Source organism: Heptranchias perlo, unplaced genomic scaffold (genome assembly GCF_035084215.1).
Source record: "Heptranchias perlo isolate sHepPer1 unplaced genomic scaffold, sHepPer1.hap1 HAP1_SCAFFOLD_143, whole genome shotgun sequence".
Taxonomy (NCBI): Eukaryota; Metazoa; Chordata; class Chondrichthyes; order Hexanchiformes; family Hexanchidae; genus Heptranchias; species Heptranchias perlo.
In genome coordinates, this window is record NW_027138678.1 from 863,967 (window position 1) to 890,721 (window position 26,755).

Below are 26,755 nucleotides of genomic sequence, written 5' to 3' on the forward strand. Positions count from 1 at the left end.
CCTTGCTAAAATCCATGTAGACGACATCAAACGCACTACCCTCATCGACTGTACGTATTACCTTCTCAAAAAATGCAATCAATTTCGTCCGACACGACCTTCTCTTAATAAATCCATGTTAAGTCAAGTTCTTTAAGTAACCATGTTTCAGTTATTCCTACTACATCTCGTTCCTCGCTATGGATTATTACCTCGAGTTCACCCGTTTTATTTTGGACGCTGTGTACTTTGCCGTACAGGCAGTTCAATCCGTCTTTAATAGTTATTCCTTTAAATTTATATTTAACAGTTCTTTTTTACTTCTGTTTTGTAACTCTATTTGTTCCTTGACTTCTTAGTGTTCTCTTATCCCTTACCCTGCTCTGGCCTTTTCACTCATCTCCTGTTTCTTTTATCGTTCGGCTTTTGTTATTGTACAAGATCCCTTCCCTCATCTTGCCAGATTAAATCATTATCCACCGTCCTATTTATTCTTTCCGCTGGGACTCTGGTCCAAATCCAAATGCAGCTGGAGCCCGTCCCAGTGGTATATCTCCTTCCTTTCCCAGTACTGGTGCCATGAAATTGAACCTCTCCTTCCCACACAGGTCTCTCAGCCACGCATTGACCTTTCTATCCCTATGCCAATTAGCACGTGACTCGGGTATTCATCCTGAGATTACCACCTTTGAGGTCCTGCTTTTAATTTAATTCATAGCTTGTGAGATCCCCTTATCAGGACCTCTTCCTTGTTCTTCCCAATGTCCTTGATGCCGACATGGACCACGATAACCGGATCCTCCCCCTCCCTTTCTAAGTTCTTCTCCCATTGCTCCGAGATGTCCTTTACCCTTGCACCAGGTAGGCAACGCACAGTCCTGGACTCTCTGCCGTGACTGCAGACGACGCTATCTATCCCCTGATTATTCAACTCTCTATGACAAGGACCTTTCTATTCTCATCCTCCCCCCTTGGACTGCCTTATGCTCCACGGTGCCATGGTTCACATCCTTCCTGCACCCTACATCCTTATGCGCACAGACAAAAAGCACATTGTACTTGTTGGATAGGACCCGTGTCTGTGGGAACTTTTTTTCTCTACCTCTCCTAGGTTCCCACTGCCCTGTTAACTAACAGTCACGTTCTCCCTTTCCTGCACTTGTGCTTTCCTCGGAGCTGTCACTGTACTTTGAAGAAAACTATCTTGGTATTCCTCCCACTTCCTTATGTGCCGGTACTGCCCTTTCTCGTCCTTATTTATTTATGTATTAACTTATTATCAGTGTTCTATTTCTAGGACTAATAGAATTACTTATGATCTAGATTTTAATTAGGAAATGGATTTCGCATTATTTCAAAATATTTAACAATTGCTTAGATTTCATTTTATTTGATGTTTTTTTAAAATTTATGTTTTAAATGTTGATAGATTCGATTATAGTTCCTTTGTTTTAACTCACTTTGAACCTCCTCCCCCGTCTGCACCTGATTCTCACACTCACCAAATTCCCAGTTGAAAATCCTCACTCTGAGGAATTTCCTACATGAAGGATGCGAAATAATTACAGCTGGTTGAACTCACGTTTGACTGAAACCGAAACCTGGTCACTCTTCTTTTTCACTCCAATGTCCAAAGCATTTGCTTCACACAGGTAGGTCCCTGAGTCGCTCAGCGAAGCCAGCTCAGTTCGGTAATAGTTTTGGTATGAAGTAAAATTCAATGGTTGTTCATTTTTGTAAAAGCTGTATTGGAGCCGAGTATTGGGCCGTAATGTTTCAACAGAGCAGACGAGTTTTAATTGTTGCCCCTCAAATATTTGAGCTTGAGGCTCAGCCCTCAAAGTAACTCTGGAGAAGAGCTCTGTGAAAACAGAATATGGATTGACACGTAACCGTTCCTGTCGCAGAGTTCATCAAATCGCAGATGCATTGAAATGCCCACATTCGCCACTAGGTGGCGCATATCTCCCTTAAGGCCAGAGTTTTTCCAACTTAAAATCATCTGTAGCGTCTACATAACAATGTAAACAGAATATACATTTATAGAGGGCCTTTAACGAAGCAAAACATGACACATGCAAGCAATAGCATGCCGGGCTCCAGTAGGAGTCTGGGTTTCGTGTGTGGGTTGGGGGTGGTTGTGGGCGATAGTTGGAGACATTACTGAACGTGCCATCCACGAGACAGGTTGAAGGCTTTGCTAAACATGGTAGGGCAAAGTGAATCGAAAGCCCATAGTTGGATGACGATAGATGAAGACTGTGCAATGTGCCTGGAGGAAGTTGGACATGCACTCCAAGGTGCCTCTGTTCCTTTGCTTTTATCAGTATCCTCCAATTTCTTGTGTATTCCCTTGCCTTGTTTGCCCTCCATAAATGCATCAAATCACAGTTCTCCGGATTGAATTCCATTGGCCGCATTTCTACCCACCTGACAAGTCCATTGATATCTTACTGCACACTACAGCTTCCCTCCTCACTACAAACAACATGGCCAAATTTTGTATCATGCGAAAATGCCCTTAATTATGCAGCCCACATTCAAGACTAAATCATTGATATATACCAGAAAGAGCAAGGGACCTAGCACTGTGTCCTGCGGCACACTACTTAGAAAAAAGGTTCCAGTCACAAAAACGCCCTTTGCTTCCTGCCACTGAGCCAATTTTGGATCCAACTTGCCACATTCCCATGGATCCCATGGGCTTTTACTTTTCTGACCAGTCTGCTACGTGGGAGCTTGTCAAAAGCCGTGCTGAAATCCATGTAGACTACATCAAACGCTTTACCCTCATCGACTGTACATGTTACCTTCTCAAAAAATGCAATCAAGTTAGTCAGAAACGACCTTCCCTTCATAAATCATATTAATTCCTGTTTTTTTAAGTTACCATGTTTCAATTATTCCTACTACATCTGGTTCCTCGCTCTGGATTATTACCTCGAGTTCCCCCGTTTTATTTTGGACGCTGTGTACTTTGCCGTACAGGCAGTTTAATCCGTCTTTAATAGTTATTCCTTTAAATTAATATTTAACAGTGCTTGTATGCTTCTGGTTTATAACTGTATTTGTTCCTTGACTTCTTAGTGTTTTCTTTATTCCTTACCCTGCTCTGGCCTTTTCACTCAAATCATGTTTCTTTTATCTTTAGGCTTTTGTTATTGTTACAAGATCCCTTCCCTCATCTTGCCAGTTTAAAGCCTTATCCGCCGTCCTATTTATTCTTTCCGCTGGGACTCTGGTCCAAATCCAAATGCAGGTGGAGCCCGTCCCAGTGGTATATCTCCTTCCTTTCCCAGTACTGTTCCCAGGAAATGGAACCTCTCCTTCACGCACCAGTCTCTCAGCCACGCATTGACCTCTCTATCCCGATGTCAATTAGCACGTGGTTGGGGTATTCATTATCAGATTACCAACTTTGAGTTCCTGCTTTTTAATTTAATTCATAGCTTCTGAGATTTCCCTTATCAGGACCTCTTCCTTGTTCTTCCCAATGTCATTGGTGCCGACATGGACCACGACAACCGGATCCTTCCCCTCCCTTTCGAAGTTCTTCTCCCATTGCTCCGAGATGCCCTTTACACTTGCACCAGGTATGCAACACACTCCTGGACTCTCAGTCGCGACGCAGACGACGCGATCCATCCCCTGATTATAGAATCCTCTATGACTACAACATTTTCGTCTCATTCCCCCATCCTCTACCCATTGAGTTTTTTTGCTCGACCTCTGCTAGGTTCCCACTAACAGTCACACTTTACTCTTCCTGTACCTCTGAGGTTTGACTATACTCAGGAAAAAGCTATCTAGATATTCCTTCCCATCCCTTATGTGTCGGAGTGTCTCTAACTCGCACTCCAGCTTAAATATTCTGAGTCGCAGTGCCTAATGGCAGAGACATTTACTGCACATGCAGCAATCCGAGACAATCTTTCTGTCCACAAATGACCCACCGCCGGTACTGCCCCTTCTGGTCCTTATTTATTTATGTATTTATTGATTATCAGTGATCTATTTCTCGGACTAATAGAATAACTTGCGCTCTAGATTATATTTAGTAAATGGATTTAACATTATTTGGAAACAGGCAGTAATTACCTTGCCTTCTTTATGTAATGTATTTCTTTAAATATAAGTATTAATTGTTGATAGATCAGATTATAATCCCTTGTTTTAACTCATTTTGAACCTGCTCCCCCGACTGCATCTGATTCTCACACTCACCAAATTCCCAGTTGAAAATCCTCACTCTGAGGAATTCTCTACATGAAGGATGAAAAATAATTACCACTGTTTGAACTCACGTTTGACTGAAACCGAAACCTGGTCACTCTTCTTTTTCACTCCAATGAGCAAAGCATTTGCTTCACACAGGTAAGTCCCTGAATCGCTCAGCGAAGCCAGCTCAGTTCGGTAATCGTTTTCGTATGAATCAAAATTCAGTGGTTGGTCATTTTTGAAAAATGTGTATTGAAGCAGAATATTGGGCCGGGATGTTTCAACCGAGCAGACGAGTTTTAACTGTTGCCCCTCAAATATTTTAGCTTGAGGGTCAGCCCTCAAAGTAACTCTGGAGAAGAGCTCTGTGAAAACAGAATAGATTGACAGGTAAACGTTCCAGTCGCACAGTTCATCAAATCGTCATGCAATAAAATGTCGACATTCGCCACTAGGCGGCGCATATCAACCCAAGGCCGGAGTTTGTACAACATAAAATCACCTGTCTTGGCCACTAACCAATATAAAGAGAATACGGCAAAAAGATACAATTGTAGAGTCGCCAGCGGGCATAGTGTGCTAGGGGTGCTGTTTGAATTCTGAGTCACCCAGCGGGCACAGGGTGCTAGGGCTGCTTTTTGCCCGTAAAAGGAAACGGTGCCCCAAAAATTCCTGACCTCAGCTCTTTGCACGACTCAACAGCTCTCTCCCATCCTTTCACAACAGATCCAATGAGGTTGTTTGGATGCGGCAGTAACAGCCACACAGCAACAGGCCGAGGACCAGCATTTCCATGGACTGCAGTACTTACGATCGCCCTGTGGGAATGCGGTGGAGGGCTTTAAATCAAATAACCACTTGTCTTATTTTTGGTTTGCAGACGATCCCGGCCCAACCCAACGGCTAGTTTTCTTAAAGCTACCCTCCCTTGGGGCCCGGCATGTCCAAAGGGATAGGAATGTGTGGCAGGAGGCCTGAGCATCCCTTTAAGACTCAACCTCATACTTATACTTTCCAGTGCAGGCCCAGTAATACGTGTACATGGATACCCAGTAAATCGACCAACAGCGTGTGGGCACGGAAAAGAAACGTGAGGGGTCTCAAGCCACATTTCCAGAGCGTTCCCAGGAGAAGCCAAGACGGAACGCTCCCCTCACACCGCCTCATTGGACACTCGAACCCATTAAAGTTAATGCAATGTGTAATTTTGCCACACGCGCTCCGGGCACTTGCCAAAAGTGTCTGCAGAGGAATTTTTGCCCCTATAAATCGCAAATACCTCCCACTTCCACCGCAACAGAATTTCCTGCGGATCCTTTAAATGTTCCAACAATTTTTGGGAAATAGTAAAAAGAAAACCAGTTACTCACCTGTTATGGTGACGTCTACTTCCGGTGAAACCCACTTCCTGTCGCCTATTTTGAGTTCACACCGATATGATGCCTCATCTGAATCTTGCGCATTTTCTATGGTACACTCAGATTCATCAGTTGGTGTTATTAACTTTTCATTTCGATACCACAGGAAGACGTGAGATCTTCCTCCCACCCAGTGAGACACCAAACACTTCAGGAAAATGCTTTGACCTCGCAATGCAGCTCTTGGTTTTACTTCGAGTGTTAAAATCTTATCATGAGCTGTAAATATATGAGAAACATGAAATGAATTTAAAATGAAATATGTTAAAGTCCACTTCTCAAATCCTCATGAACATTGGCTTGAAAAAGCAGCCTGACACCTGGATCTTTCGGCATCACCCATTGTCTTTTCTTATATTGTGGATGTTATTCTGTGTTTTAGCAGAAACGCCGTTTACACGTAAAGGGGTTTGCCACTTCACCGCCAGTGATGCTATGGCAGCGGCGTGGGCGCAGCTCCCAGGGAATATCCTGTCAAAAGTTGGCTGCCTCTTTTGATTAAAAGCAGTCGTTCCACTTCGTAATAATTTGTTCTTAGTGAGACACAAGATAAGGCACTAAATGTACAGCCTACATTCTCACTGTGCTGCTGCCTTCAACTGCACTGCCAGACAATCCCGATCCCAGTGGAGGGCCAGGAGGTTACACTGGAGGTATGATGAATTTATAACTCACTGTGAATATTGGGCGTTTATATGGGAATGAAAATTCTACTTTTGTTGAGTTTTTGTGGACCCTTGAAACACAGGAAGGAAAAAGAGGAAATTAAACCAGATGACAAAATTATGCCCACCCCACAGGATTACGGTTTCGCTGTAATAACATATGAAAAGGTTGGGGTATGTTACCCTACAGTAATCAAAAAGATTCTAGACACAGAAGGCGTCAGAGGTATGGGGGAGAGCGGGAATATGGTGTTGAGATAGAAGATCAGCCATGATCATAATAAATGGCGGAGCAGGATCGAAGGGCCGAGTGGCCTGCTCCTGCTCCTTTTTTCTATGTTTCTATTTTTCTATCTAATAAGACATTGCACTGCAACCCATCAAACATTTAAATCATTTTGTGTCTTCTGATTCTTTTTTGTTGAGAGATCAGTGCTCAACAGGTCTTAGATAGGCTGCCTTAAGAATCAACTTCAGTGCGGGCACAAAACGAACGGTAACGGATTGAACTCCAGACCGTGGAGAGGAATAAGGGGCTGTGTGTATACCATCTATTCATTCATTGAATAGGCTGAAACAGCCCGCAAATCAAATGAAGACTCTTTTACCACGAGTCCTTATCCTCACTTCAAAGTTACCGGGGGTAAATTCTCATCTTGCCGCTGGGGCTTAAAACCGCCGCCTGGATAAGCCGACATTTATACCCCCTTCCGATGGGTCACATTGTGATCTAATTCGCTTTCGGTCACAGAGAGGATCAAAGTAACGTTTAAAAAAAGTAAGTCTCTTCCATATTCCAGCAGCTAGGATGCAGGAGAGCAATTCTCAGATAAAACAAGAAATATCTGCATTCATATAGCGCCTTTCAGGACGTCAGGATGTCCCAAAGCGTTTTACTGCCAATGAGGTGCATTTGAAATGCAGTCGGTGTTGTAATGTAGGAAACGCAGAAGCCAATTTGCGCACAGTCAGGTCCCACAAACAAGAATGCGCCACTGACCAGCTTTCTTTATCTTTACCGGAAAACGGGTTGTACTTTGAAGATTTTTAAGTCTGACCGTCGAAAATAGAATAAAACAAGTAAAAGTTGGTCGCCCAACAGATAGACAAACCTAAAATAACTGGGAGATATTAACGATGACATTCCCTTGTCTGCGATTTTAGAGAGGCGCTGTTCCGTGCAGGGTGAGCGTTCCTGTGCCCCTTCAAATGATTGTCTCAAGTACATTTTAAGAACGTGCGTGGTGCGATCGCCAGCAGCAGTTTGAACTCTGGGGAAACCGAGTGGACCGCCTGTTAAGAGGTGGAGTAAAAATTCCCACAAGCATCTGACCAGTGATCACGGGACAGTTTCATTCTGGTATTACACGTGTTTGTTATCCTGTGTGATATTATACTGTGAGGTCTCTTTGCAAACGTCACATTTCTGGACTAAACCTGAGCAATGATTACAGGTGTCGAAGTTCACCAACCGATAATCACCATTTCGAAAGGTTTACTCGTCTTCACGTAGCGAACAACAGCGGTGGATCAGTGGGTAGTGCACTCGCCTCTGGGTTGGAAAGTCATTGGTTGGAGCCGACCATCAAGGATTTGTCAACATAATCGAGGCTAACGTTCATGGTGCCAATACAGCTTCACTGTCGGAGGTGGCCTTCGGAAGAGACTTTAAACCAAAGCCCCGTTTGCTTGCTCAGGTAAACGTAAAATATTCCACCGTCATATTAGGGGCAAGGAAGATCTCCCCTGTGTCCTGGGGCCAATAATTATCTCTCAACCAGCATTACTAAAACAGATTATCTGGTGATTCTCACCGTGCTGTTGGAGGGATCTTGCTGTACGCAAATTGGCTGCTGCGTTTCTTAACTTACAACAGTGGCTACACTTCAAAAAAGTATTTCATTGGCTGTAAAACACTTTGGGAGATCGTGCAAGGCGGTGTATAAAGAAAATACATGTCTTTCTTTTACTGTTTTCTCTGATTATAGATATCAAAGTTCACGTACCGATGGTGACCACTTCCAGAGATTTACTCTTCCTCCATGTGGGCGTCCACGTTTCACACTGGTAAGACCCTCCACTGCGACTGTGCGCACGGCTTTCGTAAAACTCATTTGAAAATCCATATAAATATTTATCATCTTTATACCAACGAATGTATTTTTTGCTGTGCAGACACTGCAGTGTAAATTTCTCTCCTTCTTTTACGATTCCACTCCTGGGATAACGAACGACCACTACTGGATCATGAGCTGCAGAAAGACAATAAAACGAATTGATGATTAGAAATATTGAAACTGCGAATCTTTGCACGATCCACTGTACGGATTGAAGTTTCTTTTTCCACTCAGTGTCCTAACCAGGCACGACATATCGGGTTTCTACTGCTAGATCTATTGCTTTATGGGGTGATTTTAACTCGGTGAAATCGGGTGGTAAGCGCCTCGAAATGGGCGCGCTACACTTACCATCCGGGTAGCACCGACGCTCTGTCTGCTCGCACTTCTGGGAGGACTTAACTTCGGGCGGTACAAGTGCCTGCCTGCTTCATGTAGTAGGCCTCTTTTATTATGCAAATCGAGTTCCTCTGAGATACGAAGGACCATGATTTCCATTGCAGAACAGATCTGGTCCGGGTGTGCTCTGTGCACTATCCCATCAGTTTTACCAGCGGCACAGCCAAAGAGGTCCTGAAAAGGTGAGGCTTCCATTATATTTTGTGGGGCCAGGAGGAGCAAGAGAGCTCCTCGGGTCCCGCCAAAAAAACCTGGGGCCCTGCCGTCCCGGATCCTCCCCCACCATGATCTCGACCTCCTTGGTGATACCAGGCAGCCAGCCACGACCCAATGTTGCTCTGGCTTTGATCCAGCCAGCATCGCCAGGAGCTTGGCGTCCGCAGCTCGGCAATTCATTTGAGATCAGGCCCCGGCCTCAAAATGGCTCCGGCCCCTTCGCTACCTGAATGGGCGGGCTGCCAGTGTAAACAAAAGTTAAAATCTATCCGCCCATCTATTCATTCATTGAATAGGCTGAAACAGCCCGCAAATCAAATGAAGACTCTTTTACCACGAGTCCTTATCCTCACTTCAAAGTTACCGGGGGTAAATTCTCATCTTGCCGCTGGGGCTTAAAACCGCCGCCTGGATAAGCCGACATTTAAAGAAATTATAGAGACATAGAAACATCCAAAATAGGTGCAGGAGTCGGCCATTCGGCCCTTCGAGCCTACTCTGCCATTCAACCTGATCATGGCTGATCCTCTATCTCAATACCATATTCCCGCTCTCTCCCCATACCCCTTGATGTCTATTGTGTGCAGAAATCTATCCAGCTCCTTCTTGAATATATTCAGTGACGTGGCCTCCACAGCCTTCTCTGGTAGAGAATTCCACAGATTCACCACCCTCTGAGTGATTAAATTTCACCTCATCTCAGTCCTGAGTATCCTACCCTGTATTCCGAGATGGTGACCCTTCGTTCTGGACCCCCCCAGCCAGGGGAAACATCCTCCCTGCATCCAGTCTGTCGAGCCCTGTCAGAATTTTATATGTTTCAATGAGATCCCCTCTCATTCTTCTAAACTCGAGTGAATACAGGCCGAGTCGACCCAATCTCTCCTCATACGACAGTCCTGCCATCCCAGGAATCAGTCTGGTGAACCTTCGCTGCACTCCCTCTATGGTAAGTATATCCTTTTTTAGGTAAGGAGACCAAAACTGCACACAATACCTCAGGTGTGGTCTCACCAAGGCCCTTTATAAGCGCAGTAAGACATCCTTGCTCCTATGCTCTAATCCTCATGCAATGAAGGCCAACATACCATTTGCCTTCCTATCTGCTTGCTGCACCTGCATGTTTGCTTTTAGTGACTGGTGTATCGCCCGGTTTATGTCCTCACTCAAATCAATGAAAACGAAAATTCATGCGTTTCTTTAATGGATGGCGAACCCACAAAATGCCAGTTTTATGCCCAGGTGGCAAGTATAAAATTTACACCAAAGCTTCATTACTGCTGTCGTGTAATTGTACACCTGGAGCATTAGGGTAAATTTCGAGTTGGGCCCGGCGCCAGTTATAGGCCAACCACTTCAACTCCCCTAATTATTCTCTTTGTTGAAACCAAAGGAGCTGAATATCAAAGGAAACGGCCGTTCAATGGAGCTGAATATCAGACTAGACGGCCGCCCAATGGAGCTGAATATCAGACGAGACGGCCGCCGTCTTGCACCGCTGCCTAAATCGGATTTCACCCCCGTTCATTCAACGACACGGAATTATTATCAGGAAGGGACATGTTTCCATCATACCTTGAGTGGTCCCGCGAGGCGTACTTTGCACTGCAAAAGAGAAAAAATTGTAATGAATGTTTAATTATCTGCGGATATTTTCATATTGACCCTACGCTGTATAAAGATCCAAAATGGGGCAACCCCCAGATTGTAAAAACACCGTTGGTCAATGGAAGCCATTACCACCTCCCTCGACTGCTTCACAGACGAGCAGTTACTTTCTGAAGTGCAGCCACTGTTATTATGTGTGCAAATAATGTTCCACAGACACCAGGTGAGATGAAGTACTCAGTTATTCCGTTATCGGTCATGTTGACTGAGGGTGAGCTGTTGGGGTAGATCGTTAGCATGCTGCCCGAACCAAGAGCCAGCATTGTGGATAGGCTGCCTGTTATTGAATAAACCTCATATTTATTCCCGTTGATGTAATGATTCTGCAGTTACTATAAAGGGAGGCCGATCCGATGCTGTGATTTGATGGCCCGGCAGAATGTTGGAAATCCAGCCCCTGTTCAAGATTGCACCGGGAGAATTCCACGGACTTCTCTCAATGGTGCTCTACAATTATAATATCCGTCTGAACCAGTGGACTTTCCAGTCCTGGCTCTTCTGTTAATGCATTATCAGCAAGACAACACCTCAGGCAATGCAGCAGTCCTTCCTTGCTGCAATGAAATGTATTCCTAGATCTTGTTCCAAACAAAGTGAGGTCAACACTGACAGGGTCACAGCTATGGTGTTGGTACCTCAGTAACACACGACCCTGTTTCTTTTCCTTCCTTGAAGGTGTGTTTTTGTTGCAAAGGATGCCATTCCAAATCTCCGTGCAGCTTAATAAATCGGAGTGGATTTTCACCGTTCCTCTGTGGCAGAAAACTGGCAGTCACAGCAACCGCCTCATTTCCATTTCCATTGATTTCAATTCGAATTAAGACCAGATCCACAACATCACTGCTTTGCCCTGGTAGAAATTTAAGATCTACCTCCAACATATTTGGGGAGAGTTAGGAATAAAAGAAGCCTTGTCATGAGGAATGTCTTCAGGCTCACTCCTGCATCAGCACATATACAAAGCGGGTAGAGTTTGAACCAGCCGCTCGAGTGTAAAACTGCTGTGGCGAATGGGTCACCCGGAAATGAAATGAAAACCGGCCGTATTCTGTCATGGGCGGCCGATCCGCCACGATAGTTTTGCACCTGCCCAGTATGTTGAAAATTTACCCCAATATATTCAATTATAGCTCACCCATTTATGTCCTAGAATGGAGCACAAAGTTGTAAAGACACATTGATAGATAAAGTGAGTGAGCAAAACGGTGGCACAAGGAGTGCAATGTGGGAAATGTGAGTTCTTCCACTTTGTCGGAAGAAAGATAGATCAGGGTGTTTTACAAATGGCGAGAAGCTAAGAACTGTGGAAGGGCAGAGAGATTTGAGGATCCAATCACAGAAATCACTAAAAGCTAATGGACAGGCACAAATTATGATTTAAAAGGCTAATGGAGTGTTGGCATTTATCTCAAAAAGGGCTGGAATACAAAGGGGTGGAGGTTATGTTGCTGCTTTACAGAGTTGTGGTTAGACCGGATCTGAAGTATTTCATTCAGTTCTGGGCACCGCATCTCAAGAAAGATGTATTGGCCTGGACGGAGGTATAGCACCGATTCACCAGAATGAGACTGGAGCTAAATGGGTTAATTATAAGGACAGGTTGCATAAACTAGGCTTTTATTCCATCAAGTATAGAGGATTAAGGAGTGATCTAATTGAAGTGCTGAAGATGATTAAAGTTTCTGATAGGGTAATTAGAGGGAATAAAATTCCTCTGGTGAGAGAGTCCAGAACAAGGTGGGGATCACCTTAAAATTAAAGCTAGGTCGTTCAGGGGTGATGACAGGAAAAAAATAGAAACATAGAAACATAGAAAATAGGAGCAGGAGTGTGCCATTCAATATGATCATGGCTGATCCTCTGTTTGAAGACCATATTCCCGTTCTCTCCCCATACCCCTTGATGCCTTTTGTTTCTAGAAATCTATCTAGCTCCTTCTTGAATACATCTAATGACTTGGCCTTCACAGCCTTCTGTGGTAGAGAATTCCACACGTTCACCACCCTCTGAGTGCAGACATTACTCCTCATCTCAGTCCTAAATGTCCTACCTCGTATCCTGAAATTATGACCCCTCGTTCTGTACAACCCAGCCAGGGGTAACATCCTCCCTGCATCCAATCTGTCTCTCTCTGTCAGAATTTTGTGTGTTTCAATGAGATCCCCTCTCATTCTCCTAAACTCGAATGAATACAGACCGAGAAGAACCAATCTCTCCTCATATGACAGTCATGCCATCCCAGGAATCAGTCTGGTGAACCTTCGCTGCACTCCCTCTATGGCAAGTACAACCTTTCTTAGGTAAGGAGACCAAAACTGCACACAATACTCCAGGTGTGGTCTCACCAAGACCCTGTATAACTGCAGTAAGACATCTTTGCTCCTATACTGAAATCTTCTTGCAATGAATGCCAATATACCATTTGCCTCCCGAACTGCTTGATGTATCCGCATGCTTGCTTTCAGTGACTAGTGTGCAAGGACACCCAGGTCCCTATGTACATCAACATTCCCCAATCTATCAACATTTAAATAATACTCTGCCTTTCTGTGTTTCCTTCCGAAGTGGATAACTTCACATTTATCGACATTATACTGCATCTTACATGTATTTGCCCATTCACTCAACTTGTCTAAATCTCCTTGAAGTCTCTTTGCATCCTCCTCGCAACTCACGATTCCACCTAGTTTTGTGTCGGAGGCAAAATTGGAAATTTTGCATTTGGTTCCCTCATCCAAATCATTGATATATATATTGTGAATAACTGGGGCCCAAGCACTGATCCCTGCGGTACCCCACTAGTCACTGCCTGCCACCCCGAAAAAGACGCATTTATTCCTACTCTCTGTTTCCTGTCTGTTAACCAACTTTCAATCCATGCCACTATATTACCACGAATCCCATGTTCTTTAATTTTGCACACTAACCTCTTATGTTGGACTTTATCAAAACCCTTCTGAGAATCCAAATACACCACATCCGCTGGTTCTCCCTTATCTATTCTAACAGTTACATCCTCAAAAAACTCCAGTAGGTTTGTCAAACTTGACTTCCCTTTCATAAATCCATGTTGATTTTGTCTAATCCCGTTGATATTTTCTAAGTGTCCTGTTGTCACATCCTTCATAATAGACTCTAGCATTTTCCCTACTTCTGATGTAAGAGACCATAAGACCATAAGAGATAGGAGCAGGAGTAGGCCATTCGGCACCTCGACCCTGCTCCACCATTCAATGAGATCATGGCTGATCTGATTTTAACCTCAACTCCACTGTCCCGCCTTTTCCAAATCTCCTTTGACTCCCTCGCTGATCAAAAATTGGTCTAACTCAGCCTTGAATGTATTCGATGACTCAGCCTCCACAGCTTTTTGTGGTAACGAGTTCCAAAGATTCACGGCCCTCTGGGAGAAGAAATTCATCCTCATTTCCATCTTAAACGGGCGACCCCTTATTCTGAGACTAGTTTTAGATTCCCCCATGAGGGGTAACATCCTCTCAGCATCTCCCCTATCGAGTCCCCTCAGAATCTTGTACGTTTCAATAAGATCTCCTCTCATTCTTCTAAAGTCCAATGAGAATGGACCCAACCTGTTCAATCTTTCCTCATAAGACAACTCTTCCATTTTCGGAATCAATCTAGTCGGCGAACCAATCTCTTGTTCCCTGTTTCCTCTCTTCCCTCCTTTTTTAAATAGTGGGGTTACATTTGCCAATCTGCAGGAACTGTTCCATAATTTATAGAATTTTGGAAGATGACAATTAATGCATCCACTATTTCCATGGCTACTTCTTTTAGTACTCTCGGATGCAGATTATCAGGTCCTGGGGATTTATCGGCTTTCAATCCCATTAATTGCTCCAGCGCTATTTTTTTTTACTAACACTTATTTCCTTTAATTCCTCCTTCTCGATAGTCCGTTGGTACCATAGCATTTCTTGGACGTTATTTGTGTCCTCTTCCGTGAAGTCAGAAACAAAGGAAGTATTTGTTTAATTGCTCTGCCATTTTCCTGTTCCCATTATAAATTCGCCCGTGTCTGACTGTAAGAGACCTACATTTGTCTTCACTAATCTTTTTCTTTTTACATACTTATTGAAGCTTTTACAGTCCACTTTTAAGTTCCTTGCAAGTTTACTCTCACGGTCTAATTTTGCCCTCTTAATCAATCTCTTTGTCCTTTTTTGCTGAATTCTAAACTGTTCCCAATCCTCAGGCTTGTTACATTTTCTGACAACTTGATATGACTTCTCTTTGGATCGAATACTATCCTTAATTTCTTTTGTTAGCCATAGTTGGGCCGAATTTCCTTTCGTGTTTTTGCGCCAGAAAGGAATGTATAATTGTTGCAATTCATGCATTCGTTCCTTAAATGTTAGCCAATGCCTATCCACCATCATTCCTTTTAATGAAGCTTCCCAATCTATCATAGCCAACTCACTTCTCATACCTTCATGGTTTCCGTTGTTTAGATTTAGGACCCTAGTTTCGGATTGGACTCCTTCATTTTCCATCATAATGAAGAATTCTATCATGTTATGGTCACTCTTCCCTAAAGGACCCCGCACAACAAGATTATTAATTAACTCCTTCTCATTGCACAATACCCTATCTAGGATAGCCTGTTGCCTGGTTGGCTCCTCAAAGTACTGGTCTAAAAAAAACATCTCGTACACACTCCAGGAATTCATCCTCCACAGTATTACTGCTAATTTGGTTGGGCCATTCTCAATGCAGATTAAAGTCACCCATGATTACTGTTGTACCCTTGTTACATGCATCTCTAATTTCCTGTTTGATCCCATCCCCTATATTACCACGACTGTTTGGAGGCCTATTGACAACTCCGACCAGTGTTTTCTGCCCCTTGGTGCTTCTTAACTCCACCCAGACTGTTTCAACATCTTGATTTTCTTATCCAATATCTTTTCTCACTGTTGCTCTGATTTCATCCTTTTCCATCAAAGCCACCCAATCTCCTTTTCCTTTTGCCTGTCCTTCCTAAATATCGAATACGCTTGGAAGCACTTCTTCACACAAAAGCGAGTGGAAATCTGCAACTCTCAGCCCAAAAAAGCTGTTGAGGCTGGGGGTCAATTGATAATTTCAAAACTGAAATTGGTAGATTTTTGTTAGGCAAGGGGATTAAGGGATATCGAACCAAGGCGGGTACATGGAGTTAAGATACAGATCAGCCATGACCTAAATGAATGCCGGAACAGGCTCAAAGGGCTGAATGTTCTGGTTCTGTTCGTACGTTCCTCGGACCCTATGTCCTATATTCTTATCTTCACAATTCTTGTCTCGGATCCCACTCTTGCCGGTGAAGACAGTACATGGCCAAGCAACCAACTGCGCAAAGCTTTCTTCACGCGTCAGCAAACAGGAAATGAAACTACGAAGGCAATGCAAGTTGCTGCAAACTTTGCAGAAATAATTACAAAAGGACCTATGATAAATTATCGCAAAGGTCTTTGGATTTGATTGTTTAAAAAGCAGAACGTGGGCCTGTCGTCCATCTGGGCTTCATGAGGACGAATGTTTCAAGTGTTCAATTTCACCAATGCTTTCCATAAATTAGGGTTCTACAATTAATTCCAAGTTAGTAAAATAGCTGGAATTCTGGGAACAGAGTCGGTTGTACTTTAATGATTGAAACCCTGTGGTTGTTCCTGTTTTCGGAACACGTGGTACAGCGGTTAGCAAGTCACCAGTGCACTGGCCTCAGCATGTCACAGGAAGGCAGCATAAATAACATGTCAGCTTAAAGAGTTACTTCTGTACAAATTTCCAGTAAACTGCAACAGAAATTAACACTGAAGAACCACCGCTACACATTTCCCTGCCAAAAATATTGTAACCGTCGGTTTAGGTCAAATTAAATCATAGCACGTGTTTTCTCTTGAGCTTCGTTACCTCAACGATAGGGAGCAGTAACGGGAACTAGCGAGAAATTAGAAATGATGTCGTTTTAACATATTACTGTATGTTTTCTCTCTCACACTAGAAAATTAAATTTCTCATCATCGTTAATGTCCAAAGGCGATTGAAAGAAACATTACTGCTCTCTCTCTCTCTGTCTCTCGTCATCTCTTTTGTTGTCAATCTCTAAATGTCTCTTTCTCTCTCGCTCTCTCTTTATCTGGTTGTCTGTCGGTCTCTCTCTCTCTCTCATTCTCTCTCTCTCTCTTTTTCTTTGGCTCTTGGTCTCCTTGCATGTTTACTTTCTCGCTCCCTCTCACTTTCTGTCTCTCTCTCACACTCCCCCTCTCTCACTGCCTCTTTTATTCAGTCTTTATCTGTTTGTCTCTTGGTCACTCTCTCTCTCTCTCTCTTTCGCTCACTCTGTGTCTCCTTGACTCTCTTTCTCTCTCTTCAGCTATCTCTGTCACCTTGGATGTTTCTTCTCTTCTTGCCTGCCTCCTTCTCTGTTTCTGTTTCTCTCTCTCTCTGTTTCTGTTTGTCTGTCGATCTCTATCTGTCATCTCTTGCTGCATTTCTTTGAACCAGTCTCTGTCACTGTGTCAATCTTCTTCTGTCGCTCTGTCACTTTCCATCTCTTTCTCTTTGACTCTCTATCTCTGCGTCTGACTCTCTCTGTCTTTCTCACTTTCTCTTTCTCTGTCTCTCCATCACTCGCTATGTGTGTTTCTCCCTGTCTCTCTCTCTATGTGTCTCTGTAAAATAGATCAGATGATCAACAAGACGCATTCCTGTGCCATATGATATCATAAACCAATGATAAAGACGAAGATTAAAATCTAGCTCGAGAAACCACTCACCGTTAAACTCACCGCAGTTAGTAAAAACAATTAGCAAGAGAGCAACCACTGAGCCAAGGCTGACATGATATGAAGTATGTAAAATATTCATTTTTTCCAGTAAAAAAACTGCATCAGTATGAAGTTTCAAAGCAGTTTCTGCAGGTGTGGCCAATTAATTGGTTAAATAATAAATATTACGCAGTTTAGAAGCAATCTTAAGTGAGATGCATCTTTCTATAGTAAAGGGGTGCCCATTGGAATAGTAAAAAGAGACGGTTACTCTCACTAACCAAACTTAGTTATGCCGTTGTATTAAATTCTGATTAAAACGGAAAGATGCATAAGACAATTCAAGGCACTTTAATTGAAAGACTGCCTTAAAAACACTGCCAAATATCAATTCAGTGTGACGCTCCCCTCTTACACAATGGATCTCTTCACTCTGATTATGAGTCCACTGTGAACGAGACAGATTTTCGAAGCCGCTGCAAATATTTGAGATTCACTTACGGAAGATCAGGAGGAGACAAATCTTCTTCATTTCCACTGCGGGGAGTCGGAGCCGAAATCCAATTCCCTCTCTGAAGACGCGGGCTTCGGATCAGCTGTTTCCTGCTCCGTTTTCCTGAAAAGTGAAATCATAGAATCATACAACGCAGAAGGAGGCCATTCGGTCCATCGTGCCTGTGCCGGCCCGTCCAAAGAGCTTGCCAATTAGTCCCACTCCCCGGCTCCTTCCCCTTAGCTTTGCACTTTTTGTTTTCCTTTACAGCCAATCGCTCGCCTTAAACAAAGAAATAACTCGATATAAAACAAAACCAGGGATCATAATGTAACATATATTTTTCTTTCTTTGTTTCAATGCACCTTCTCTTAAGATAGATCAGGGTGAATATTTCGACTGAGAGTCAACTCCAACAGATTCAGTCAAACATGGAGAGAACTGGTCGCCAGCAGGCTGGTCCCCTTCCCATTCCAGCTCCCGCCAAACGGAACCGCCCACATTCAGCCGCAGACCCGGGTCCACTCCAGCAATATCAAACTTGCGCACGCGTAAACCCCGAAATTGTGCTGACCTGGAATGAGGAGAGAACCGCTGGAGCGGGCTCCCCGACAGCAGTCTGCAGCTGGGGATCTCACCGCCCATGCGCGCCTTCTGACCACAAAGGAGAAAGGGGGAAGTTTCACCGGACGCGGTGTTCGGGTCCGCCCGAAGGCTGAGAAATGAGCTCAGCTCTTGTCAGTTTATTTTAAAATTCTTATCAGAAGTGAACAGCGAGATTAGAGATGGGAGATTACTCCGCAAACTGTTTTAAATATGATTCATTCCAACGGCAGTTTATACCGTTAAAACAGAGAGAGACCCAAACTGTTGTCCATGGCTGAAGGCTGATTTTCATTTATCGCCGAGTGAAGAGGCACCCAGCTCTGTGTGGCCGGAACAACAGGAGAGGAAGGGGCGGGGGGGAATGCTGATACCAGTGAAAACTTTGACGGCTCACTCCAGCTAACTTTTAATCCCACTCTCCTGCTCACTCCAGGTAATATTTAATCCCAACTCTCGCCCTCACTCCTTGTAATCTATAATCCCATTCTCCCGCTAACTTCAGGTAATCTTTAATCCCACTCTCCCCCTCACTCGAGTTAACATTTAATCCCACTCTCCGGCTCTCTCCAGGTAATCTTTAATCCTACTCTCCCGCTCACTCGAGGTAATCTTTAATGTTCCTCCGTCGATTTAATCGTTTTTTTAAAAAAGAATTAAAAACCACAGAAACGTTTCGCCATCTCAGTGCAGACATGCACGACATCGAAATATCTCACCCTCTCAGTGCTGACTATGTGTTATGATTCTAATTACTGATTGTGTGTTTGAAATGAGTAACTCTCTGAGTGCTACCATTGGGCCAATGTATAAGCCTGTGACGATTCTGAGTGAGTATGACAGTGAGACCTCCACTGTCCGACTGGTACGAGTGTGTGGTTGCTACCGATGCTGCCCTATTTGTCCAGGTTTGTGATTTGTATCTACAGTGTGTTATTGATGCAGCATAAAAACATAAGAACATAAGATATAGGAGCAGGAGTAGGCCAGTCGGCCCCTCGAGCCTGCTGCTCCATTCAGAAAGATCATGGTTGAACTTTGACCTTAATTCCACTTTCCCGCCCGATCCCCATTTCCTTTGATTCCCCGAGTGTCCAAAAAATTATCGATCTCAGCCTTGAATATACTCAACGACTCAGCATCCACAGCCCTCTGGGGTGGAGAATTCCAAATATTCACGACCCTCTCAGTGAAGAAATTCCTCCTCATCTCAGTCTTAAATGGCCAAACCATTATCCTGAGACAATGCCCCCTAGTTCTAGGCTCTCCAGCCTGGGGAATCATCCTCTCAGCCTCTCGCCTGTCAAGCTCTCTTATAATCTTACATGTTTCAATGAGATCACCTCTCAGTGAGATCGCCTCTAAGGCGAGCATATTCCTCCTTCGGTAAGGAGACCAACACGGCACACAGTAATCCAGGTGTGGTATCACTGTAATTAGTGCCTACATTGCCCTACAGATACGAGTCTATGATTCGTACCTGCACGGCCCGAATGGTAGAAGTCTGCGATTAGCACCTACACTGTTCAAATAATACAGATCCCTGATTACTATTAACACGAAAATACTGCTAAGGGTCTGTGATTATTACCAACCCGAGCCTACTGGTGAAGGTCTGTCATTATTACCAACGCTACCCTACTGGTAAAGGTCTGTGAATATTTCCTGCTCCAAAATACTGGTAAAGGTCTGTGATTATTACCAACACGACAATACTGGTACTGGTCTCTGATTATTACCAACACTACAATACTGGTAAAGGACTGTGATTATTACCAACACTACAATACTGGTAAAAATCTGTGATTATTACTTACACTCGCCTACTGATAAAGGGCTTTGTTTATTACCAATACAGATGTATATTTATTACCTACACTGTCATATTTGTACAGCCTTTTAATTAGTACCTACACTAGCCTACTGGTACTGATGTATGATTATTGCCTGCACTGCTCCCCTGGCAGATTAGTGTCTACACAGTCTTGCTGGTACAAAACTGTCTTTACTGCATGCATTACTGAGACTGATACATATGCTCCGTGTACAGGTCCTGTCTTATGATTATACCTTGCACTATCTGAAACATTACAGGTCAAACTTGAGTGTGAACACCATTTGAAGTTATACTTGTGAAGTTATCACAACATTTCATTCGTGAATTCAATCTGCACTTCGAAATTGATCAATGATCATCGGCTGAGAACAATTCGGTTCGGGCCAGAAACAAAACAGAAACTTCAAGACCAAACAATTGTCCTTTAAATAGCATCAAGATGGTACCGAACATTAATTGGAGCAATTAATTGAATGCAGTTCTGTAGATACTTCTGAGAGGGTAATCGAAACAGTGACTACAGCAAAAGTAGTGAAACGAGCTCAGCTATTTCCATCACTCTGCATTTTATTCAATGTTCCTCAGGAATCTGCTTATGGGGATAACACTGAATACCGGATTCAAAGCGGAGACGGTAACCAACATATTTGTTAATTGCAGACACTCTTACGACACCAGACCGCCCGTCATCAATAATAAATCTAATTATTAACTCTCCCCTGATTACAATCATATAAATAGACTTCATCGGACGTGTGTGGAGAGACAATGTTGTTACTCCGCCATGTATAGACTATTTGTCAATTACCATTAAAAGCACAGCTTTGCACACAAGTAAAGCCCCCGGGCAGTATAGCCTGGAAATCATCAGTGGTTTACGTTTACAGTATTTCTATAACCCAGCAGCATGTTCCCTCTTCTCAGTGTATGCAAATCACCAGCAGTGCTGTTCCATTACCCTGTCAATATCGCACGCACTCTCACTTCCCCACAGTATCCCTCCTACTCATTGGCTCAGTTTCAGAAGACATGGGTCCCTCAACATGGAAATCTCCTGCCCACGTATTCTATGAATAAAACAATATCTCCAGTAACTCTGTTATCAATTACCCCAGTGGACGCTCGCTGACCAGAAAATCTAGTGCAAAGCACAGTGGTGCTCTCCCTGCAACTGTGTTTGTAAATCAGCACAGCAACTGCACTGGCTGTTAGCAACAGCTCGGTTTGTGACTCCAAAAATAACAATTACTGCATCTATCCCCGACAGTCTGTAAACCAGAAATGTCAGCAAATCAGAGACTGTAAGGGGATGTAGCCCTTTTTGTGCAGTGATGTGTTCCATATTTTGGATGCTCAGCTGATCAGTCTACTATAAATAAATAATACCTCCTTATAGTCAGTTTGTTTGACCGTCAGTAACATTAAATATCCTCGAGTCTTTAATTAATCGTTGCAAGAATCCATTTCTCCCTCATTCATGAACAGTGTCTTCAATCAGTCACTGGAAACGAATTTCGGTCAGAATGTAAATCGAGCTTCCGATTTGTAATCGCCTGTTTTTCAAGAAGAATTTCACTCCCTTTATGTTAGGAAGTCCAGTTGCACCTGACATAAATTAGAATAAACATAACTTCTTGGAATCAGCAATGAGTATAATCGTGTCAGTGCGAACTACAACAAAGGCCTATCGTCACAGGTCAGATTTTCAACTTGCCGCCTGGAGGTAAAACTTGGGTTCAGGATCCTACGCCCGTTGCAGAGACCTCATGATAGTCAATTCCATTGAAATCAAAGGAAATAAAAATCAGGCGGTTTAGATAACAGGCGGTCGATCCGAAATACTGGGTTTAATCTCAGTGCAAGTTGGAATGTTTGAGCTCTTAACATCTTTAACCATGTCAAGCTCAGCTATATTGAGACTTAGTATTTTAATGGATATAGTTACTCCTTATTAATATAAAGATTTCATTTACTTACCCCAGCGGATGTGAACTTCTTGAGGAATTGACTGGATAAAATAGGAAGAGACACGATTCAGCAAGTTGTACATCTGGGTTTGTTCCATAGAAAAACATTTTAATTCATCTTATCGCTAAATATTTACAATCGTGGTTTCAATATATAATTAATCAATTCAGAAAGAAGGTCTGAAGAAATTCAAGATATCAGCGTAAACTGCATTACAAATCCCCCACTTCGCTTCCTCATCCTAACCATCAGTGGTGCTGCCAATTGTTTGTCGCCCCCTCGTTCAGATGCATCATTTTAAACAAGTTACAGGTCAGCTCGTGCCTATTCCGACCTCATCATTGTAAAGAGCTCGGTCTTTGTCTCTAACTCAGACCACACATCTCTCTCTTAAATCATGCAGTTCCATTTTGAATGCTGCAACTGAATATTGAGGGACCTCAATCATGCTGCGTGACTATGGAGCCAATCACCTGCCCGTAAAACATTCCTCACCTTGCTTATTGTTGGGAAGGTTGACCGAAACCATTGCAATCACAGCAGCGATAAGAAAAAGTGTAAGAACTGAAGCTCTGATGGCGGTTGTGTGACTTTTTCCTGGAATCAAATAAACATATCCCAGGAATAAGATAATACAGTTTCAAGCATTACAGATTCAAGTTCGCACTGTCTGCATACTTAAAATAATATATTTAGGCCTGCACAAAATTGAATCCCTCTATCCTCCCTCAGCTCCTCTACCCTCAAATGCTGATCCATGGTATAGTCCGCTCTAGACTCGATTATTCCAATGTCTTCCTTTCTGTGCTGCTAACCCCTCCCTCCAAATGAACTTGAGAAATTGGAGCAGGATTAGGCCATATGGCCCCTCGAGCCTGCTCCACCATTCAATAAGATCATGGCCGATCTTCGAACTCAACTCCACTTTCCTGCCCAATCCCCATATCACTTGATTCCCTTATAGTCCAAAAATCTATCGATCTCAGCCTGAATATGCCCAAGACTCAGCGTCCACAGCCCTTGAGGTGGAGAATTCCGAATATTCGCGACCCTCTGAGTGAAGAAATTCCTCCTCATCTCAGTCCTAAATGTCTGACCCCTTATGCTGAGACTATGTATCTTAGTTCTGGACGCTCCAGCCAGGGGAAATATCCTATCAGCATCGACCCTGCCAAGGCCTCTTGGAACCTTATATGTTTCAATGAGATGACCTTTCATGGTTCGAAACTCCAGAGAGTATAGGCCAATTCTACTCAATCTTTCCTCGTGGGACAACCCTCTCATTTCAGGAATCAATATTGTTAGCCTTTGTTACACCGCCTCTAAGGCAAGTATATCCTTCGTTAGGTAAGAAGACCAAAACTGCAAACAATACGTAAGAACATAGCAACATAAGAAATAGCCGCAGGAGTAGGCCATCAGCCCCTCGAGCCTGGTCCTCCATTCAATCAGATCATGGATGATCTTTAACCTCAACTCCACTTTCCCGCCCGATCCCCATATCCATTGATTCCCCTAGATTCCAAAAATCTATCCATCTCAGCCTTGAATATATTCAAGGAGTCAGCATCCACAACCCTCTGGGGTAGAGAATTCCAAAGATTCACAACCCTTTGCGTGAATAAATTCCTCCTCATCTCAGTCTGGAATGGCCACCCTCTTATCCTGCGACTTTGCCCCCTTCTTCTATGCTCTCTAGGCAGGGGAAATATTCTCTCAGCATCGTTAGGTGTGGTCTCACTAAAGCCCTATTCAATTGCAGCAAGACTTCCTTACTTTTGCACTCCAGCCCCCTTGTAATAAAGGCCAACATGCTATTTGCCTTCTTCACTGCTTGCTGTACCTGCATGCTAACTTCTTGTGTTTCGTGTACTAGGACAACCAAATCCTTCTGAATACCAACATTTAATAGTTTCTCACCAATTACAAAAACGTCTGTTTTTCTATCTTTCCCAACAAAGTGAACAACCTCACATTTCCCCACATTATACTCCAAGTGGCACCTTTTTTCCCACTCACTTAAACTGTCGATATCCTTTTGCAAACATTTTGTGCCCTCCTCAAAGCTTACTTTCGCGCCTAGCTTTGAATTGTCAGCAAACTTGGATACATTACACTCGGTCCCTTCATCTAAGTCATTAGTATAGATTGTAAATAGCTGAGGCCCAAGCACCAATCCCTGCAGCACCCCACTAGTTGCAGGCTACAAACCTGAAATTTATCCGCTTATCCCTACTCTCTGTTTTCTGTCCTTTAACCAATCCCCTATCCACGCTAATATATTATCCCCAACCCCATGAGCCCTAATCGTGTGTAACATCCTCTTATGTGGCACCTTATCGAATGTTTTTTTTTAAATCGAAATGTACTACACCCACTGGTTCCCACTTATCTACCCTGCTAGTTAGTCCTTCAAAAATCGCTAATAGATTTGTAAAACATGATTTTCCCTTTCATAAAACCATGCAGACTCTGCCTAATCATATTTTGATTTTCTAAGTGCCCTGTTACCACTTCTATAATGATGAATTCTAGCTATTTCCCGACGACTGATGTCAGGCTAACTGGCCTGTAGTTCCGTTGTTTGCCTCTCCCACCTTTCTTGAATAGCGGGGTTACATTTGTTACCTTCCAATCCACGGGAATCGTTCTAGAATCTAGGGAATTTTGGAAGATCAATACCAATGAATCCACTCTCTCTGCAGCCACCTCTTTTAAAACACTAGGATGCAGGCTGTCAGGGCCAAGGGATTTGTCAGATTTAAGTCCCATTATTTTTTCTAAAACATTTTCTTTTCTAATCTTAATCACTTTAAGTTCCTCATTCTCATTAGACCCTTGGTTCCGCATTATTTCTGCTTCGTTTTGTGTTGTCGATTGTGACGGTAGATACACAATATTTGTTTAAAGTTTATGCCATTTCCTTGTTCCCCATTATAATTTCTCCTCTCTCTGCCTCTAAGGGACCCACATTTACTTTCGTGATCTATTCCTTTTTACATGCTTGTAGAAGCTCTTACAATCCGTTTTCATATTTCTTGCGAATTCAATCTCATATTCAATTTTCTCCCTCTTTATCAATTTGTAGGTTATCCTTTGCTGATTTCTAAAAAAAAACCCAATCCTCAGGCTTACTACTCTTTTGGCAACATTATAAGCCTCTTATTTTAATCGAATACTATCCTTAACTTCTCTAGTTAGCCATGGTTGGATCTTTTTTCCTCTGGAGCTTTTATTCCTCAAGGGTATGTATGTTCGACAGGAATTTTGAATTATTTCTTCAAATGTTCGCCATTCCTTAACGACCATCATATATTTTAATCTAATTTCCCAATCTACCTTCGCCAACTCGCCTCTCATACCTACACAATTGGCCTTGTTTAAATTTAAGACTCTAGTTTCGGACTTAGATACATCACTCTCAAACCTATTATGAAATTCTATCATATTATGATCACTCTTCCCCAGAGGATCCTTAACCATAGGATTACTAATGAACTCTGTCGCATTACACTACACTAGATCTAAAATAGCTTCTTCCCTGGTTTGATCTTCGATATATTGTTCTAGAAAACTGACTTGACCTCAAAACGCCAATTTTTGCCAATTTGTATTGTCCAGTCTATATGATGATTAATGCCCCCCCCCCCCTTGATTATTGCCAGACCCTTGTTACATGCTCCTTCAATTTCTTCATTTATGCTCTGTCCAACACTGTAACTAATGTTAAGGGGCCTGGAAACTGCTCCCACCAGTGTCTTCTGCCCCTTGTTATTTCTTTGCTCTATCCATACCGATTCTACATCCTGCTTTTCTGAGCTGCGATCCTTTCTCACTGCTGGAGGAATTAGAACAGGAGGATGAGAATTGTAGGACTGGAGGAGGTTACAGAGATAGGGAGGGGCGAAGGCCATTTAGGGTTTTGAAAAGGAGGATGAGAATTGTAGGGCTGGAGGAGGTTACAGAGATCCGGAGGGGGGGCGAGGTTCATGGAGGGATTTGAACAGGAGGATGAGAATTGTAGGACTGGAGGAGGTTACAGAGATAGGGAGGGGCGAGGGTCATGGAGGGATTTGAACAGGAGGATGAGAATTGTAGGACTGGAGGACGTTACAGAGATAGTGGAGGGGGGGCGAGGGTCATGGAGGGATTTGAACAGGAGGATGAGAATTGTAGGGCTGGAGGAGGTTACAGAGATAGCGAGGGGGCGAAGGTTATGGAGGGATTTGAACAGGAGGATGAGAATTGTAGGGCTGGAGGCCGTTACGGAGATAGGGAAGGAGCGAGGGACATGGAGGGATTTGAACAGGAGGATGAGAATTGTAGGACTGGAGGAGGTTACAGAGATAGGGAGGGGCAAGGGTCATGGAGGGATTTGAACAGGAGGATGAGAATTGTAGG

General features: G+C 43.3%; 1 protein-coding gene across 9 annotated transcripts in view; it reads right to left on the minus strand.

Moving 5' to 3' along the window:
- LOC137308903 (Fc receptor-like protein 2) overlaps positions 1-26,755 on the minus strand; it is a 43,341-nt gene that overhangs the window by 15,325 nt on the left and 1,261 nt on the right. For 6 of the 9 annotated variants that reach the window (XR_010959665.1, XR_010959666.1, XM_067977341.1 and 3 more), the window contains exons 2-9: positions 22,850-22,951; positions 22,364-22,394; positions 17,955-18,069; positions 10,588-10,617; positions 8,287-8,532; positions 5,568-5,834; positions 4,284-4,562; positions 1,562-1,840 (exon numbers count right to left, since the gene is read on the minus strand). Coding sequence is in view for 7 of the 9 variants with exons in the window: in XM_067977341.1 (XP_067833442.1) it covers positions 1,562-1,840; positions 4,284-4,562; positions 5,568-5,834; positions 8,287-8,532; positions 10,588-10,617; positions 17,955-17,985 (1,132 nt within the window). In the remaining 2 variants the exon portion in view is untranslated. Of the gene's footprint in view, positions 1-1,561; positions 1,841-4,283; positions 4,563-5,567; positions 5,835-8,286; positions 8,533-10,587; positions 10,618-17,954; positions 18,070-18,311; positions 18,496-18,520; positions 18,623-21,772; positions 21,992-22,363; positions 22,395-22,849; positions 22,952-26,755 lie in introns of those variants that run through there. The other 3 variants (XM_067977342.1, XM_067977343.1, XM_067977344.1) reach the window with 3 other exon arrangements.